The sequence below is a fragment of the Buteo buteo genome, chromosome 4 (genome assembly GCF_964188355.1).
Source record: "Buteo buteo chromosome 4, bButBut1.hap1.1, whole genome shotgun sequence".
Lineage (NCBI taxonomy): Eukaryota > Metazoa > Chordata > Aves > Accipitriformes > Accipitridae > Buteo > Buteo buteo.
Window position 1 is genome coordinate 4789964 of NC_134174.1, and position 19371 is coordinate 4809334.

At 47.9% G+C, this 19371-nt stretch overlaps 1 protein-coding gene across 1 annotated transcript in view; it reads left to right on the forward strand.

The window, feature by feature from the left end:
• The first annotated feature begins 2636 nt into the window (after window positions 1-2636).
• LOC142029713 (store-operated calcium entry regulator STIMATE-like) overlaps window positions 2637-19371 on the forward strand; it is a 39081-nt gene continuing 22346 nt past the window's right edge. The window contains 3 exon segments of the mRNA XM_075024620.1: window positions 2637-2790; window positions 16462-16510; window positions 17476-17571. Of these exon segments, the coding sequence (XP_074880721.1) occupies window positions 2682-2790; window positions 16462-16510; window positions 17476-17571 (254 nt within the window). The 5' untranslated portion in view covers window positions 2637-2681.

The window sequence follows — 19371 nt, forward strand, 5'->3', positions numbered from 1 at the left end:
CAACGAACTCTTGGTAATGGTTCTTTAGCAGCAGCATAGGAAATCTAAGAAAATGCAAAATGTTAGAGCCTGAGTAAATCTGTGTTAAGATACGTATTTGCTTAATAGATGCTTCCATATATAGTGTGTTCAACTGGCTTATGTAAGAGTATCAACTTTAATATTCAATATAGAACTTAATATAAAGGCGACTGATTGCAAAACGCAGTCAGATTCACCAACTCAGGGGAATGAACCTTTTTATGAAACTAACAATTACACATATAAAATCAGCTGAAAATGAGTTAGCAAGATCAAAATTCCGGCTTGCTGACTGAACTCATGCTTAAACCATGATTAAAGTCGGTGAGCTTAATGAACATCTATCAACCCGAAGTTCAATTCGCCCTTGAAAAAAGGAGGGACTACTTCTGATGGCGGTTATTTCAGTGACGTGGAGTCAGCACGTCAGTACCAGGGGATGTGTTGGCTCAGTTGAGGGGCTGGGGAAATTCAGCGTGGGCAGCAACAGGCAGCTGGAGGAGGGACAAGCCTCCAGCCAGGCTGTTCGGCCAGGGCTAACCTCTGCCCAAACTGCCTGGCACTAATGACCTCAGGAGGACAGGGGATTCCCAAGCCCATGTGTAACACAATTCCCTCCTGTGTTGTAAACCGGACCTACTTGGGAAGCAGGCCAGCTCCCATGATTTTCTTGTCTCATAACATTTCCACTGTTTTTAAGGCCATTGCTCAGAGTCATATGATGAGATTTGCAGCTTCTTTGGCTTTGGAACTAAATGCAAGCTCCCACCTATCAAAGGCAGGGAGGAAAACTCAAGCGCGTGACCTCAGCCTCAAGTATACTGAAAAGAGAGAGAAAATGAAACCTACCCTCTGGGGAAGAAGCTGTAAAGGGGGATGGGACCAGTATTACTCAGAGTAGCAAAAAAACCCAGGTTTGAGGCTGCAGTTTGACATCCTGACACCATCAGCAGACCCTGCAATGTCTTGGGTCATCGTGCCACAGACCACAGGAATAGGACCATAGGATAATTTGGGTTGGGAAGGACCTGGGGAGTTGTCAGGTCCAACCTCCTACTTAAAGCAGGGTCAGCTCTGAGATCAGACCAGGATGCTCAAGGTTTAATGCAGTCTTGAAAACCTCCAAGGACAGAGGCTGTTCAGCCTCACTGGGCAGCCTGTGTCACTGCTGTCCCGGAGAAAAAGTTTTGCCTTATATCCAGCCAGATCCTCTCTTGTTTCAATTGATGCCCATTGTCCCCATCCCTGTCCTTGTGCCCATCCCCATCCTCGTCCTCATCCCCATCCTCGTCCTCATCCCCATCCTTGTCCTCATCCCCATCCTCATCCCCATCCTCAACACCATCCCCACCCTCTTCCCTGTCCCCATCCTTGTCCCCACCCTCGTCCCCATCCCCACCTTCATCCCCATCCTCATTCCCATCCTCATCCCTATCCTCGTCCTCATCCCTGTCCCCGTCCCCATCCCCCTCCCCGTCCTCAACCCCATCCCCGTCCTCATCCTCGTCCCCATCCTCATCCCTGTCCCCATCCTTGTCTCATCCCCATCCTCATCCCCGTCCCCATCCTCATCCCCATCCTCACCACCATCCTCACCCTTGTCCCCATCCCCACCCTTGTCCCCGTCCTCATTCCCGTCCCCATCCCCATCCTCGTCCTCATCCCTATCCTCGTCCTCATCCCTGTCCCCATCCTCATCCCCATCCCCGTCCTCATGCTTGTCCCCGTCCTCATCCTCGTCCCCATCCTCATCCCTGTCCCCATCCTCATCCCTGTCCCCATCCCTGTCCCCATCCTCATCCTCGTCCCCATCCTCATCCCCATCCCCATCCTCATCCCCATCCCCATCCTCATCCCTGTCCCCATCCTCATCCTTGTCCCCATCCTCATCCCCATCCTCATCCCTGTCCCCATCCTCATCCCCATCCTCATCCCTGTCCCCATCCTCATCCTCATCCCCATCCTCATCCCTGTCCCCATCCTCATCCTTGTCCCCATCCTCATCCCCATCCTCATCCCTGTCCCCATCCTCATCCCTATCCTCATCCCTGTCCCCATCCTCATCCTCATCCCCATCCTCATCCCTGTCCCCATCCTCATCCTTGTCCCCATCCTCATCCCCATCCTCATCCCTGTCCCCATCCTCATCCCTGTCCCCATCCTCATCCCCATCCTCATCCCTGTCCCCATCCTCATCCTCATCCCCATCCTCATCCCTGTCCCCATCCTCATCCTTGTCCCCATCCTCATCCCCATCCTCATCCCTGTCCCCATCCTCATCCCTGTCCCCATCCTCATCCCCATCCTCATCCCTGTCCCCATCCTCATCCCCATCCTCGTCCCCATCCCCACCCTTGTCCCCATCCTCATTCCCGTCCTCATCCCTATCCTCATCCTCATCCCTGTCCCCGTCCTCGTCCTCATCCCCGTCCCAGTCCCCATCCCCATCCCCATTCCCATTCCCATCCCCGCCCCACCCCACCCGGCCCCACCCCCGCCCCTCCCTCTCCCGCCCCCGCCCCCGGGTGTGGCCGCCGCCGCCGGCGGCTGCGGGGGGGGACGACCCGCCTTTACCCGCCCCGGGGACCGTTCCTCTCCTCTCCGCATCCCTCCTCACCCCTCCGCATCCCTCCTCCGCCCCTCTCCGCGCCCCCCCCGCCATGGCCGCCCCCCGCCCGGCGCACGGCTGCGGCAGCGGCGCGTTGCTGGGTCGCTTCGGCGTGTTGCTGCAGGCGCTGCTGGCTCTCTGCGCCTTCAGCACCCTCATGTGTGAGTACCGGGGGGGGGGTCAGCAGGGATCTTACCCCCCCTGCCCCGCGGTGGGTGGCCGGAGAGGGCTGGGGGGGGGGGGGACACCCCTTTATTTGTAACGAGCATCAAGTTTTGTGGGATCTACCTGTAGGATTTAAAGCGGTGGTTTGTAGCAGCCAGCAGTTACGGTGCTTGGTTTTAAAAACTCTTGTTTCCAGCCTTAATCTGACGGTAATGAAGCGCCGCGGACTTGCAGCTATAATCCGGTAAAATTGGCTCCGCCTGTATGAGCGATTACTCAGTGGCTTAGAAAATTTTAATGAAGCGTGAAAACTAATGGTGTAACCCCATGATTTACAAGGAAGAAGCTAACAAAAATAGGGTGGGTGTCCGATAGCGATGCTGCTTGGTTAGAGTAATAGTGCCCCTAATTGCATTGTGATGGTATTTTGTTCAACTTTGCTCAAACTGTAAAGTTTTAGGGCTCCAGAGGCTGGGGGAGGATGTTACTGAGAGAACGGGGTTTGCCGATTACTGCGGAGGGGTGGCAATGAGAGAAAGCAGCAAGGTAGCGAGAAAAGGTGGAGAACACTAATACTAAAAGACTCGAGAAAGTTTACTGTTGTTTTGTGCCACAGCTGCGTTTTACTCAGAGCAACATGTGCGTTGCTCTTCTTTTGGGTTAAGTGCTTTAACACAAGTTGAATAACGTGCCAGAACTTGATCCGTTTTCCTTCTTTAAAAGCCTGCGGTGATGGTGAGCTAAAACTTCCAAGTTTTCTGGCTAAGTAGCCACAGCTTCTGAGGCTCGCTTGCCCCTCTCTGCCTTCTGGAAACCACTTTCAAAGGCTCTGGCTCTGCAGTTAACACCAAGCTGCCAGTGAAAACTGCGACAAGTTCTTCCTGTGGTAACTGATAGCTTTTTCCAGCTGGAATAGCCCAGTTGCAACACTTCACTGCTTGTGTTTCACCAAGTATTGACAGTAAGAATAGATTAATTTTGTGCGTCTGTTGCCCTTAGTGAAGTGCGCATGTGGGTTAATTGTCCCGTAAACTCCATGGAGTGTCCCATAAAATCAAGGACACCAGTTAATCACGTTGAAATATTCCTGTGGATGAAAGCTACGTAACCGGTGCTAGCAAATCACCAACCCTGGGCTAACTGTTGCCCTCCCACTGGTGCAAGGGCTAATATTTCCTTGAAAGTTAACAGCCCCTTGGTTAACGAGGAGAAACTGAAAGCCGATTCTACGCGGTTTCATTGTGAATCCGCTCAATGACTAAAGCGGTGAAGGAAACCGCTGGCTGGGACCCCAAAAGCAGATGTGTTTACAGCCCTGGGATCTCAACCGCAGCACCTCCTCTGGCCGCAGCTGGGCTGGTGGTCCCTAATTCACCCCAGCTGTTTCTTATCTCTGCCCCATTCACACACTCCCAGCTGGAGGCTTTCTCAGATCTGCTGTTGGGGCTGTTTGTACGCAGACTTCTAACCCAGCATGGTTGTAGCAGGCTTACCAACAACTTTACGTTAGGCAATAACTTGTTCTGAAGCAGCTTTGGGGCTATTCAGGTGGTCACTTCAGTTGGCAACCTCCTGGGGAGGAAAAGGTTCCAGCAGCTGGGAGGTATGGGAACCTCTTGAGCTGGTGGTGATATGTGTGCAGAGTGAAAAAGGTTCCTGGGAACCTGGACCTTCATCCAGCCCAGCATCAAGTTGGGCAGTCCCAGCTGGATGACTACCTCATCTAGACCTTGGGGTGCTACTGTCACTGGAGTCGGCATCAGCTCGCCTTTGATACTTCTTCTTTCAGTATTGTGACATTCCTGGGTGTGTATTTCTGTCACTTGAATGTCTGTGATTTCTGTTTAATGGGATGTTACAGGCCAGCTTGCTCGGTCTTACAGGTCAATGAGTAGAAATTCAATTGCTATCTGAACCCAAGCCAATGCCTTTTGCATTCCTTCTACTTTAAAGTACCAGTTCAGCTTAGCTATAGGAGCATCTGAATTCGAATAGATCAGATTTCCAAATTGTGCAGATGCTGTTCAGAGCACTTAAAAACATCTAAAGGAACTTGGACTAACAGTAGCGTGGTGTTTTGCAGGTGTGCGCGCATGGGATGTGCTCGCAGAGCATATACGTCCACGGTATGGGTCCCAAGCATGGCCTGTTGCAGGAAGGATAAATTTATACGTTGTTATCAGAAGAGTTTGTGTCCTTGAATTTCTGTCTCTTGGGACTGTGGAAAGACCGTCTCCTGCCAACCTGGTAGGAGAATCCAACAGAGGAGGAAGTCAGTCTTGCACGACTGTCTGAATTGATGCTCTGTGTCTGGGTTGTAGGAAGCACAGATCGTATGCAATCCTGGAAGAGAATATAGCGGCAAAATAGAGCTGGCACCTATGGTTTCAAGCTTTATTGCAACAGCCCGCTGTGTTTCTTGAGGTCTGTTTAGCCTGTTGCAAAGGTCAATTTAGAGCAAAAGCTCTTGGGCAGCAGAGGGAGTACTTGTTTCCCTGTAATGGGATGAGTGGGATGGCTGCTCCCCGTCGCTCTAGGGTACATGAAAGGGGTCCTTCGTGTGGTGAAAACAGGACCCAGAAGTAAACGATGCCCAGCCTTGGTAGGGAATCAGGGAAGCTGTTTAGTGTGGTTATATTAGTCTGGCTAACTACCATGAGCAATAGTGACGACAGAGTTCCTTTGAGCCTACAAACACTCTCTTGCTTTTCCAGCAAGAAGGTCTTTAAGCTTGTAGTCAAGCCTAATTCCAATGTGGTTGCAGGCTTGCTCCGTTTGGTAATCAAATGAAAATTAGTTGTTATCATTCCCGCCCGCCTGCAGTGGCTTTGGAGGCACTTTGGCTGTAAGGACACTTGCTACGAGAACTAAGGCACAAACATTTGAAAGAAGAGGCAGTAAAGCCTAGCAGCTGCGGGTGTGTGGCAATCCAGTTCCCTGTGTAAGAACTTGCCCATAGGGAGGTCATGACATGGAGGAGTGTGGATAATTATGCAATCCCATCTTTGCCTTGATCATCACTCAGCTGAGTGGAGAAAGCATGTTGCAGTTATCTCAGCTGCGGATGCTGGGTGTGATTTGGGGGTTGAGTCCCTGCAGCTGGTGCTATTTGTTTAAACCTTTTTTTGAGGAAGGGGCTGTAGACTAGCAAAAGTTGTTCAGATTTGCAGCCTGGACAGCAAAACCCTTTGAAATGAAAGGAGATCTTGCATAAGAATTTTTGCTATAGCCTTCTTCATGGATTAACTGGAGTGCAAGAGAAACAGATTTGAGGAGTTAAAGGATCTTTTTCTCCATTGTGAATGGAAAAAGCTTTCCTTGGAGCTGGTATACTTGTGTTCTACCCCACCACAAACAGTGTGGAGGACATCTAAGAACACTTATTTCTCATCCAACTTCCTCTCTTCCTGAGACTGTCTTGGCAGCCCTCTGAGCTCCTGAATGAGGTTTAGTAGCCCTTGTGCTGCAGGTTTCAAAATACACTTGGCTCTTGGGGAGAGTTCATGCTGCCAGACAGCGAGAGCTGTACTAGGCTAAGCTCCATAGCCCTCTTCACACAGTGAAACCTGGTTTTCAGCTTGACTTTTGAAAATGTCTTGATCCTGCCTTATGTGACGGCATTGTCCCTTTATCTCCTCTTGCACATCGTTGCGGGATGCATTCTTCCAGCACATCTTGCCTTAAGCTTAGCCTAAGGCGGCAGAGCTGTTTGCGGTAGGGACCCAGGTGCTGACCTCCCAGGCAGGGCTTGATGATGGAGGTGCTCTGTTAGCAGCTAGCGTGGCGTTTTACACGCTGGGCCAAGTATCTTGTCCTAAGGCAGGACCACAGAATAGGATTTTGCCAAACTGACTGTAAAAAAAAAAGCAGTGGCTCTTGACTGTGGTAGGAAACTGCTGGTAAAGAATGTAAGAAGTATCCCCTTGCTCTATGGTCTGTGTTTTCCTCCTCCCTGTGGACTTGCCAGTTGACCTTCCAGTGCATTTTACTCCAGGATGGTGGGCAATTGGTTAGTGAAAATGGGAAACAGGATCCTAGCGTATGGAAGTGTCTGAACTTCAAGGGGGAACTAGTGGAAGTGGTGGTACTCGTCTCCATCAGATAAATCAAACTTAAGCAACCTTTTGTGACTTTTTAGTAGGCCAAGGGGTAATCATTTTAAACTAAAGGAGTGCAGATTCAGACTAGACATAAGGAAGAAATTTTTTACAATGAGGGTGGTGCGACACTGGCCCAGGTTGCCCAGAGAGGTGGTCAATGCCCCATCCCTGGAAACATTCAAGCTCAGGTTGGACGGGGCTCTGAGCAACCTGATGGAGTTGAAGATGTCCCTGCTCATTGCAGGGGGGTTGGACTAGATGGCTTTAAAGGTCCCTTCCAACCCAAACCATTCTGTGATCCTGCCCTAGTGCTAAGTTCACTCTTGTTGCTATATATACTTTGAGTTGCAGCACTGTTGCTGTGCTTCAAAATTGTCTTGAGTGCTTTCTATGTGTGTCTTGGCTTTTACCCTGAAAATCTCTCACAAGGGTGTGTGGAAGTGTGTGTGCGTGTCAGGAAAGAGAAGAAATAAAAGATAGATAACTTGATCTGTCCAGACTTCCATTCTGGTTTGAAATAAACTTGCCCAGGACACGAGAGCACTACAGGCTTACTGTGCCCAAGACAGGCTCTGCTGACTTTGCTTCCTCCAATACAAGTGCATAACTGTGTTTGATTTTGATTATTCACACACATGTATATTTAAACGGGAACTTCACTGCTGCAGATGCTTTTCCCTCTAGCGGAAAACAAAACCACAAAGGTTAACTGTGTCTCTGGAAATGCAAAGCATGGGGCTTTGCGGACTGTAGTAGTCAATTTACGTGTAGGTTTGTGGGTTAAGCAAAAAGCTGCATATGGCAGGACTCTCAAGACGTTTTTCTTCTGCTTCAGTACATCTGAAAACTGGCTGAGCTTGAAAATGTACATTGCGCTTTGTAAGCTGGAAGGTCTGTACAGCACTTGATGTGCTTCATTAAGCTGCATGCAGCTTTCTACAAAGCTTTTGAATGTCAGCTGTTGATTAAGTTGACCTCTTCTTGCAAGTCACCTTTTGAACAGCTAAACAGAGCAGTAAAAGCTGCGTGCTAAGCGAGGACTGTGAGGTTCCTGGTTTCTGAAGGAAAAAAATGGGTTGGATGAGCCGAGAAATGAGCTGGCAAACTAGAACTGCGTGAAAAGTTATCTGTAACCCAAGAGCTGCGAAGCAGCTTGCACCTTGCTGAATTGGATCTGCAACATGCGGTGAACAGTTGATGTTGTAGGTGACTTTTAACTCTGTACAAGAAACTTTACAGGGAAACTAGTCTTCTGTAATTAAGAGATGCAGCAAGTAAAGCTTTGAGGAGTCTGTTAAATTTCTGGCTGTTTGTTTTTTAACAGCATTTGTGAGAAAACTGTATGGCAGATAGACTTTAACGATAACTACCAGCCCAACTGCATCACTTCATTCTTCAGGTATTGTTCTTTTAATGATCTCAGATCTTACGGTCTTGAGATAAAGCATTCTTTGTCTAAACCCCATTTTTCAAGGGACTGACTTGAAACGTAGCGATGCTTTATATGGAGAGAGTCACTACTGCCTCCCCCAGGACAGAGTTAAATAAAACACTCTGCATTTGAGCCGGAACCCAGCCTGAATCCAGGTCTCCCATAAGATCTACCGTGCCATTAAATAATATGCCCTGTTCTCAATGTGCAAAGCCTGACTGATGCTTGTTATCTCAAAGCTATGGTTTATGACCACCTGGCACTTGGCTATAATGACAGCTGTAAAAATCCACGTAGAAATAAGACACACAGGGTAGAGCTTAAAACCGAGGACCGTACCAAAGTACTATGTGGCCTTCATTTGGGCAGTTAGGGTCCCCAGATGGATGAATGTTCCAGCTGAGGCTCTTGATATGTCTCTGCAGGGTGGGTGATGGGGAGGTGGTGCTGCTCTGTGGGTTCCAGCGCTTCCCCTGCACTAGAGCTGCAGATGACTCTGGATTTGTATGGGGAATAGGAATAGATGGGATAAACAATGTCAGCAACACCACAAGAAAGGGAAGAGGAGCAGCTGTTAAGTGAGATCTCGAGGATGCTCCCCTTGCAAGTCAGAGCACTCTAACCCAGTATAAACGCTTACCTGAAAGGTGCTGTTGAGTAGCCCAGCAATAGCTGCATATCTTCAGTAGGAGCTAGTTCAATCTATATATTTCCCTGCTGCCTCAGGTCTTGCAGACCCAGAGATAACCTAGAACATACCCTCCGTTCCTAGCCCTTCCTTAAAGTACCCCCTCTGCCAGTTTTGCCACAGGTGTTTACGTTCTTGAAGCATTGGTACAAGCGTATTTGGGAGGGACTGACTAAATCCATCTAGTGCGGACTAGAGGGTGTAAGTCAGTAGCAATCTGTCTCGTTAAACCACTGGCAGGACTTCTGCTGCTCCCTGAACTGAAGCAGGGTGTGTGTTTTGAGCCTTTCCAGCTTGGGTGTGCTTTTATCTCGCAAGCAGCGTGTCGGCTGCGAACAGCGGCTGCTGCTTCCTCCCATTGTGTCTCGGGTCGAGCCGTCGGAGGAGCTGCGTGCCCAGGCTAAGAATAGTGCCAGACCCCAGGGTTTTGGCCTCTGTATCCTGTATGTTGGCTTCTTTCCTGCCTGGGGCTTGGAAAAAGCCTGGGAAAGGGTGTGTACTTCAAAATAGGGTGAAATGTGTTATTGGAGACTATATTGCCTATAAATAACACGGAGGCTGGGCAGGCAAAGAGCTTCTGTTTCCTCCCTGGTACAGTAGCTCCGAGTCCTCTTCTGTGAAGGCCAGAAATAAAATCCTGACCCACTTGCTAGTGCGACGTTGTCCCAGAGATGGGCTTTACAGTAGGCAATTTAGCTAGCCCCTCTCTTAAAAGGAGGTGACAGCGTAACCAGTTCCAGGCATTGCAGCCTTTATTTTTGGTGGACCATTCACAATTTTAGTGCATTAACGCTGCAGTGCTTTCTCCGAGTACTTCTAATATCAGGTTCATTTTCAGTATTCATCCTCTGGGGCATGTCGCTGAGCTCAGTGGGGTCAGGCTTGCACCTCCTGTAAATCAAGTCCTAAAAGCTTTGTCTGTTGAGTCGACATCTCCCTTCCAAACCTCAACTTTTGAATCCTTTGGTTGATTGCAGGAAGATTTATCGAGGAGATGGTCTGACTTGCAGTCAAGCATACCTAAGCTTCTCCTAGGGAAATAAGTTTTCCCCCTTTAATCTTGTAGAAAACTGAGTCTGTTTCGCTAATCAGCAGCTAGTTGCTACTGCAGCTAATTCTGCCTAAATTAGGGGGTTTATTTCTGAGAGGGGTAAAAGGCACCTGTGCTGATGCACACATCTGCAGTGTCTGAATACAGTATGGGGTCCATGGGGGATGCAGGGGGGATGTTAGACACAGGAGAGCTCCACCATGAATGGGGTGAGGAACAGCATGAGGGAATTGGGTGGTTGCTGCTGTCCTTGTTTTAATTGATTATAATAAATGGAGAATTTGTTTAAAAACAGGATTAAACTGTGCAACAGCATTGCTGCAGACTTGGGTAACTCTAGGGCAGGCAAAGCTGTCCCCTTTCTACTGCATCAAGAAAACACCATAATAAATGTCTACATCTTACTACTCTGGAGGAAAAAAAAAAAGCGAGGATAGCTGTCATTGAGCTTTTATCTTCTAGTTTTTAGACTATTTACATATCCCAAACTTTTTTTTTTTACATTTCATGGGTTCTTACTCAGATGGCCAAATTCCCCCCAGCCTGGTGGTCCCGAGGGAATTTCAAGTCTGTATGATCTTTATTGTCCTTGACTGAAGAGGAAGGGCCTGGGAGTATTTTGTTTCCTGCCCTGCCCTTTCTCAGCCATGGGCAGGGTATGTCACTCGAACTGTCACTCATCTTCCTTCCCTTTTGGTTTAATTTCATGGCTTTTTGTCTGCAGTAACTGGAGCCAAGTAGGTGGAGAGTGGTAACTTAGGAGGACAGCAAATCAAGAAGGCAGGCTGTCATCTCAGTGGTGCTTTGCTCCGGATTAATGGGATAGACCTGGGTTCCCGTGTCCTGACTCTTCTAGGAGCATCTTCTTCCCACCTGCCCAGCCTTTTCCTGGGATGCTTTGGACCACGTGGCAAGTCTGAATGCTCACACAGCACTTCACGTCCACGCTGCAGCGAAATAGGGTCAGTGCAGGGTTGGGTCCTGCAGGAAGAACCTGGACAAGCAGTCTCCATCTTCCTCTGTTGAGCACCTTGTTTTTTCATGGTGCTTGCTGTAGCACCCCGCTCTGTTACAAGGACCCGCAGCCATGAACGTGGTGTTTTCAGCTTTATTTCACCCAGCATCTCCTATCAACCTGTGGCGTTTCTGCAGCAGCAGTACGCACCACGGGGTGGTTTTGTGCTGTCAGAGAGGTAGTTGACTTGACACAACTCCCAGATTTGCTGCTCTTCAGATCACAACTAGGTCTGCTCTGTGATAAAAGGGACAACTCAGTAGGCCATTGACACTAGCTGGAACTTGCCTTAAACATGCTGCAAACATCCAGACTTTACACCACCAGTGAAAATGTGAGTTGAGGCTGATTTCTCAAGCTGCCCCGCTTGAAGTTAGCCCTGGAGCAATTGTTCCCAACCTGCCTTCAGCTTTGAGGTTCATTGCTGCTTTTAGACTTCAGAGGCTTGTCTGAAAGCTTGCCTGTACTTCCACTGGTGTTTTCTTCCCATTAGAAAGACCTGGGGGGGGGGGGGGAGTGGAATCTAAAGGTTCCTGTGGATTGTACTTGTTTCATTTGTTAGTAGGACTAGTTTCCTATTTAGCGATGGTGTGAAGAGGCATGGAGTGACATCGGCAGTCCTTTCTGTGTGTGCTTGCAAAGACTTAAAAAGCAGTGACTAGCATGTGGGTCTGAGGAGCAAATGCATGTCAGAAAGCTGGGGGACCTGCGCTTTTCTGTCCTGTGGTGTGGTCCAGAGTGCTGCCCTAACTGAGCCTGCAGGTATCTGGCAGTTTGGGAAGATCACTTGGCTATAGAGATGTGCAGTAACGTTGCTTCCTTGCAAAAGCCAGCTCACTTTACAAATGGGCAAAGCTGAGAAGGCAAGCAGAGTTAAAATAATCTGTGCTGTGGTTGGTAGAGCTGTTGGGAAGACAAATTCCTGGTGTAGACCCAGTATGTGCTAGTCTCATTTTTAATCTAGTTGGATGGGGGTTCTTTCCTATCTTGTGCAGCTCTGTGTGCACTAAACTAAATTTTTAATTGGTTAGAGGTGCTAGAGCTTAAATATCACATATTTCTTGTTTGCTTGATGCACACATAAGCACGCACAACTTTTCTTAAAATAAATCTTAAGGGTGGCCTGATCTGTCTGAGCTATGGTAGCAAACCCTTGCCTACAGCCGGTGGAAAGCTGAGTTGACCCCAGTGAGTGAAGACACGTTTTGAGAAGAGCAAAGGAGACTTCAGCCTTTTTCCAACCCCATCCAGCTGAGCCTGTGGCTGTGCATGCCATGGCTTGGCTCTCGGCTTGGGAGTGGAGAGGGACACTTTGCAGTTGCTGCTCAGCCTGTTGCTCCAGAGCCCCACTGTGTTCCCAAAACACAACAGAAGCAGTGCTGCTTCAAAGAGGGTTTCATCAGCTCCTTGAGTTTTCAAAGGCCTGTTGCTACTTTTATGTGGATTTAGCATCACCCCTAACCTCTGGGTCACAGCTACCAAACAACTCTGCTGCCTCTTTAAGCTCTGGTAATCTTGGCTGGATTTCTGGTTTAATTTGGAGACAGCCTGCTGCAGCTCTGCACAGTAAATGCCCTATTAAGCAGTTAATTATTTCTCTATAATACTAGCTTTTATCTTTAATACAACAGTTTTACTGTCTCTGATAATTACACAGTCTCAGATAACTCTCTTAAATCTAATGAGGCATGACAAGCTGTGTTCAACAAGGCACCACACCATTAACTTCTTACCTCTTACTTGTCATCTTATCACACTGAATTACTGTATTTCTAGCCTGAGTGGCTGTGGATACATAACATGTCACTTCTCATTAAGACAATGATGAAAATCATCCCTGGTGCTCTCATGGTCAGGCTACTGGTCAGCTGGCTGACCTGGTGGCCTGCAGACCCTTCCCAGCAGCTTCTCTGCAGCATCATGCTCTTTGCCCTGTGAGCTGAGCAATCTTGTTTAGGTTCGGTTTAAATACTTCTGGCCACTCAAAACAGCTCGCCTGGTCTGTGGGTCTCTTGCTTGTGGGTGGGTGAAATGCAAATGACCCTTTGAAGAGCATCAGTGATGATAGACCTTGTTTGTGCTGATGGAAGTCATTGCTGCAGGGATAGCTCATGGTGTGATTCAGCTGGATAAGGGAAACAAGGTGGTTTTTTCTGGATGGGGATAGGACACAAACGGCTGCAGCAGTGCCTAGTGTAACTTGATGTGACTGCTGCTTTGTTACTCATTAATGGCAATAGTAGATCAGGTCATTGGAGTGCTGGTTTTCTGTGGATTTGAGCGTGGCACCGAAAACCCTGCATGTGCCTGACCGAAGCCCGGGGGTTAGGGGGATTGTTTTTTCATCTATCGCCCTGTCACCTTGCCAGTATAAGAAGTACAAAGTTTTACTTTTGAAATGTCAAGGCTCCTGGCAGGGAAGCTCCTGCATCCTTCCAGGCTGGACCAGGAATGCATTTCCCAGGGGAATGAGCCCAGGCTGCCCCTTGGGACAGAGAGTAAGGCTCCAGCTGGCAGGCTGGGTGCTCAAGCACAGCTGGACTGAACGGATCAGTTAATTACCATCTAGATGCAGAACAGCAAAGAGCCCTTTATTTGGAAATCGGCTGTATCCAGCTAATGTTTTGCTGCTTCTTCCCAGCCTTTCCTGAGCCTGCCGCTGACTCTGCTTTTGGAGGTGGGTTTGCTTTCTGGTACATGGAGCCTGTATGAGTTGTGATGTTAAAGCTGTGTGCTTCCCCACTGAGTAGGGGAGGAAAAAGTTTCAGGTTATCACCTGAGTCATTCAGATTCCCTGTGGATATTTTATGGGATGCCCATGGGACCAGCTACTGTGGTGTGCCTCTATTAGATCAGTTCCAGGCTCTAAAAGGGCAGTTTTTACTTGGACAGAAGCTGTTAGCTTCTCTGCAGTTTCATTAACTGAAAGACTAACCAGTGCGTGGAGCGCAAACCTGGAAAGAGAACTGGATACCAAGTTGTGTTTTAAAATGGTGCTGGCCTTACCACAGTGTTAGTGATCTAGAATGGACCAGAGGTGTTGCTTGTGCCCTGTTCCTCCTACAGGCAGTAAGGAAACTCGGGTCTAGAAAAGTGCATCTCCTTACCCCGCTGGAGAGCAGGCAGAAGCATTTGGCTCCAATGTCCCTGCTTTCGTCTGTGGCACTCTGGGGCCCTGTCTTCATATCCCCTGGGAAGCGTCCTCATGTGCCAAGAACTGTCAGCAGTGAAAAAAAAGTCCCTTTGGTTGTAAATTTGAAGGCAGTGGCTGATTACATGTAGCTGGGTGGGCAGGGGGGGGGATGAAGAAAGAGTAGCTGCGACAAGTGGGCTGGTGTGTGTCTGTTCTGGCTTTTGGTTGCTTTTTAAAGGAGCAGAGTAGGTTACAGGGCTCCCAAGGGTGAAGACTTAAGTGATGATAAAATAGATGAACGGATGGTCTGTTTGGGTTTCTGCAGTCTGCATACTCTGCAGTACTTATTGCAGTGATCTGTCCAGTAATCGGGCGCAGCTGGGATGTATAGAAGGATTTGGTGATTAATGCTTACAATATGTACTTTTGGAGTGGTTTCTCTAACAGGGTCAGACGTCGCACATTGATTCATACTCATGTGTCCTGCTGCTTTCAGGCTCTTGGTTTCACTAGATGGCACCACCAAGCAGCCGCTCTGCTCGCATCCCCAGCTGCACTGCCAGCAGTTAGAGAGGATGCGCTGAATTTGTTATTTTTTTACCATTTCCCTCAAAAATGTCGCAGCTCATTATTTTTAACTCTGAATCTTGTTCAAGCTGGCAGCGTGTTTGGGAACTGATTGTGGCAGCTTTAACCCGCTGTCCATCTTGAGTTCGTTAGCGCTGGTGAGGAGGAGAGCGGTTCCAGCAGCCAAGACGAAGTCGGGGATCTGGACCCTCTGTGTCTCCCTGAGGTTTGGAGGCAGCGTGCTTGGGGCAGCAGCTGTAGTGATGATGTCTCTAGTTCTAGATGTAGCTATTAGCAACCTTACTACAAAGCAAGACAGTGCCACTGAATGCCCTTTGCTTTTGGTTTGTTTGTTGGTGGGGGTTTTTTCCTCTAATTAATAAATCTAATGTAGTGGAAAAGCCTCTTCCAGGTCTGCTTGTTCCACAGCGTTGGTACCTGTGGGTTTAAAGGGAGAAGAGTTGCCCTGGTAGCTGGTATTTTCTAAAATGGGCTTCTAGCTGGAGCGACAGCAAAACAGTCAAAAATTACTTCTGCATGGGACGTGGTACTTGGTACTTTTCCATTAGCAGCTCCTATTTGTGCACGTAAAAGCTGGTTGAACCCAAGGAGAGCATCAAATCTCTGTGACAAACTAACTGGGACCCTCTGAGATGCTTCTGCAATGCTCAGACCCCGCTCTGAGTAAAACTAGGTAAAAATCCAACTTGCTGTTATCTCCAGGTAGTAACTAGAGAAAACTCAGAGCAGCAACTGTAAGAGACAGCACCAGAGAACTCCTCCTGAGAGGAGGACAGATGTGAAGGACTGCAAGGAGCAAACTCCTCTATGGCCAGAGTGGCTTCATTTAAAGAATCATAGAATGGTTTGGGTTGGAAGGGACCTTTTAAAGGTCATCTAGTCCAACCCTCCTGCAACGAGCAGGAACATCTTCGACTAGGTCAGGTTGCTCGAAGCCCTGTCCAACCTGACCTTGGATGTTTTCAAGGAAGGTAGAGTTTCTTCAGATATTTTTTTTCAGGGCATGTGGTTGGTGGTACTGAAGCCGTGTGTGTCTCAGACTACTGTTCCACAGTGGTAGCCAGCAGGAATGCAAAATACTGTGTAATGAAATAATTTTTTAGTACTAGCTGGTGCAAGTGTGGAGCCATGCCAGCTCGCAGGGTTTTGGGGGTTGGCACTGGTACCTCTATGCTAGAGATGTGTGCAAGATCCTGCTTCTTCAAAGGTCTTCTGGTCCTGTTAGCTACAAGGAGGAGATGCCTTTATTGTGCTGCTGTGACTCAATAGCTAAACGGACTCAGGCCATATCATTTTGCTGTCGCTACCATCATTTCAGGTTGCCTGGAAGAATTATTGGGGCTGACAGGTAGTGATGAACCCTCCCTAGCTTCCCTTAGGTCACTTCCCAGGGCATGAAAATGTTGCTGCTGAAGGATGCCAGAAGCACACAAATACATCCCAAACACCTCTGCTGTTCATCCTTCTGACCTGTGGGTGCATGCGTTGTTTCTGGTTAGTTTGGAGCCAGGTCCTTTGGCTTGGCTCAGCTTCAGACTGGCAAATGCTGAGGGTCCTCCAGATTTTTTTGACTACTTTTGCATTGAGGATTGGCACAGACTGCACATGTGTATCGGTTCAACTCTGCTGGTTAATGTAACCTCTCTAATTTTCTTTGCAGTAAAACGATTTAGGGAACCAAAGGAAGAGAGGCGTCCCTGGAGGATATGGTGAGATTTTTAATTCGGAGCTTGAAAAGACCATGTAAATGTAATATTATTTTCTCTTATACTAACAGTCTTCTAGGCCCTCTGAATATCCTGCATGGTATTTAGTCATTAAATGAAATGCTCTGCTGCCACTTCCCAAGGAAACCTCCACAAAGTAGCTAGTGCTCCCTAGAAGTAAAATTCCCTGCCTAGCTCCTCCAGAAAAGCTTGTTTTTACTGTAGGTGACTGAACTGAGAGATTATGGTCCCCTCTAATCTGCTGGCATCCTTGCACATGGGCTCTCTCCCAGACAGGGTCAAGTTTTGTTCTTAAATTTGATTAATCACTTTGGTGTCCCCTGACCAAGCTCAGGCGTAGACCAGGCAACATGTTTGGCCGTGTGTTGCTATAAGGTAGCCGGGTATTGCTGTCAGCTTTGGACACCTCTACAAAGCATCTCTTTATTGTAGGATTTTTGGGCTGCCGAGAGGCGGGCGTATGGTTGGGATCAGCTTATGGTCAGGCTGGCTGGGCAGCATGGAGCTACCAGCTAATGTTAGTGGTGAAAAGCCTGTCAGTCTTCTCAGTCTTGTTTCTTCCTCTAAAATAATTTGGGAACTCTATCCAATTCCCTGTGGATGGGTGCAAAAATTATAAGTAGCTGAACACCTTCCCTGCACCTACTGCTGGTTGGAGAAACTGAGGCTGGGCTGGGCGCTGGAGGGTGAACTGCCCTTCGCTGCAGACTAAAACTCAGCAGCAGATCTGCAAGACTGAGCTGATATGTGCTGAAGTGGGTTTTTGGTTTGGATTGGGTTTTTTTAAGTATTTGGAGTTGGCCAAACTGCCGCTTTTCACCACGTACAACTTCTTGGGGATCAGGAATGCATCTCGGAGGAAAGCAGATCCGTGCAGGGCCTTTGCTTGGGTGACTGCTCTGTTGCTGGTGCTCCAGGGCACAGATATTTTTGCCTTTTTTCTCCAGGTTTTATGATACTTCCAAGCAAGCAATAGGTGCCCTCTTCATCCACTTTGCCAATGTTTTTCTGTCGGATCTCACCGAAGAGGACCCCTGCTCTCTGTAAGTACTCAAGGTGCTTGCATTCATGTCCTACATCTGTAAAAAGAAGAATGCCTTTTGGAAAATGTCATGCACAGTGAAAACTGATCTATTTGAAGTCCTACATGGGGATAAACCACGCTGAACTCATTTTCAGGGTCTGGGTTGTCTTCTGGTCTTTGCAATCTGCTGGTCTGATGGAGATGAAGTAGTGCAGCCATGCTTTTCTGATGATTAAAAGCACCTTGAAATATACTGGCAAAAAGCTGCAGTAAATAACACAGCAGTGTCCCATGCAACTACAACTCTTAAATCTGCCATTTGTTTGCACACCAGACTTTGCAATTTGGCTGGTCTCGGAGCAGTATTGAGAACGCTTTCCTAACTGTGTGGGTGAAGGGCTTTGTCCAATGTAAGGATATTTTTTTGGATATTCAGTTGCACCTACCGCGTGTATTCCCTTAGTCCTGCTGGGGGGCTTTCTAAGCCAGAGTTAGGACTTAATGTAGAAGTGCCACCTGTACTTCAGCCACTTTGCAGCTACAAATTTAGTTTCATAATTAACTTTATCTTGTTTTGAGAAACTTCCCTAGGCTCCAAAATGCTGCTGAAAACCTTCTGGCCCATCTCCTTTTTATATATTAGAGTGCTGCACCTTGATATGTTTCTTTAAACAGACACAAGTTTGGCTGGGGCTAAATATAACCTCGAAAATGATTTATCGTTGTTTTTTAAACAGACACTGTTTTAAAATAAACCCTTCTGTGCTTATGCTGTGCCCTTTGGGTTTTTCTTTCTTTTATTCTTAATGTGTATTTTTACATTTCCCTGTGCTGCTTGACTTGTCACCCTGAACCAGGCAGCTTAAAACTCTACAGCCCTGTCCCTGGGCTTTGAGGTTCATACACTATGTGTCCTGCCCAGCATAAACCACCAGAGCCTCATGTTTGTATCAGAGTACTCTGATTTCAGCAGCTGGAAACTGTATTAAGCTATCCTGAGCCTTTGGGTGTAGAAAAACTTAATGTCATGTTTTCAAAGTGGATATCAAAAGCAGATTGTTATTTTCAGTGTCTTTATTCAGAGGCAGTATCAAGTTCTGGAAAAGGAAATGTTCATTCCTGTAGCTCTGTGCTTGGTATTTTCTTCATGCTGTAGAAATCTGGCCTGATCTGGCAGAAAGTATTCCAGTAGTGGAAAACTGGCCAGAAAACATTAGTCTGAATGATATTTTTTTCTCTGGAGTTCATTAAAATACCAAGCCCTGGATTAGAGCTTGGCCCCGCAATCCCCAGAAGGTCCCTGCAGGTCTCCTGCCTCTGGTTCTTTTTCCAGTGAAGCTGCAGAGCAAACCTGTCGAGCCCAAATCTCCTTGTAGGGATGGGTTCAGCTCTTGGATCTTCAGTGAGGACCCTGAACTGAAGAATTCTGGGGACCCCGGGATGCCTGCTGTTGAGCCAGGGCTTGTCACCTCTCCCAAGACGGTCTGCTTCTCAGTCTGTGTCTCTGCTCGTAGGAGCCTCTTGCAGCTGCTCAGTAAAATGGACTTTTTTTGTCTCTTCTGCACAGTTTGCAGACCGGCTGTGGTGTCTAAGAAGCTTCCATTTTCTTGTATGAAATTCCAGAAATGTTTGGTTCTGCTTCCCTGAAACTTGGGGTTTCATCCTAATAAGAACACAAGATGCTGCAAATGGAAAGCCTCCTTTTTGGGGGTAAATCTTAAGCAAGGCTAGCCCAGGAAGTATTTAATGCAATATGAATAAATGAGCAATGCCAGAAAGTTGGCAGAGCCTGCTCCCTTCTCTGCTGAACAGGCTTTTA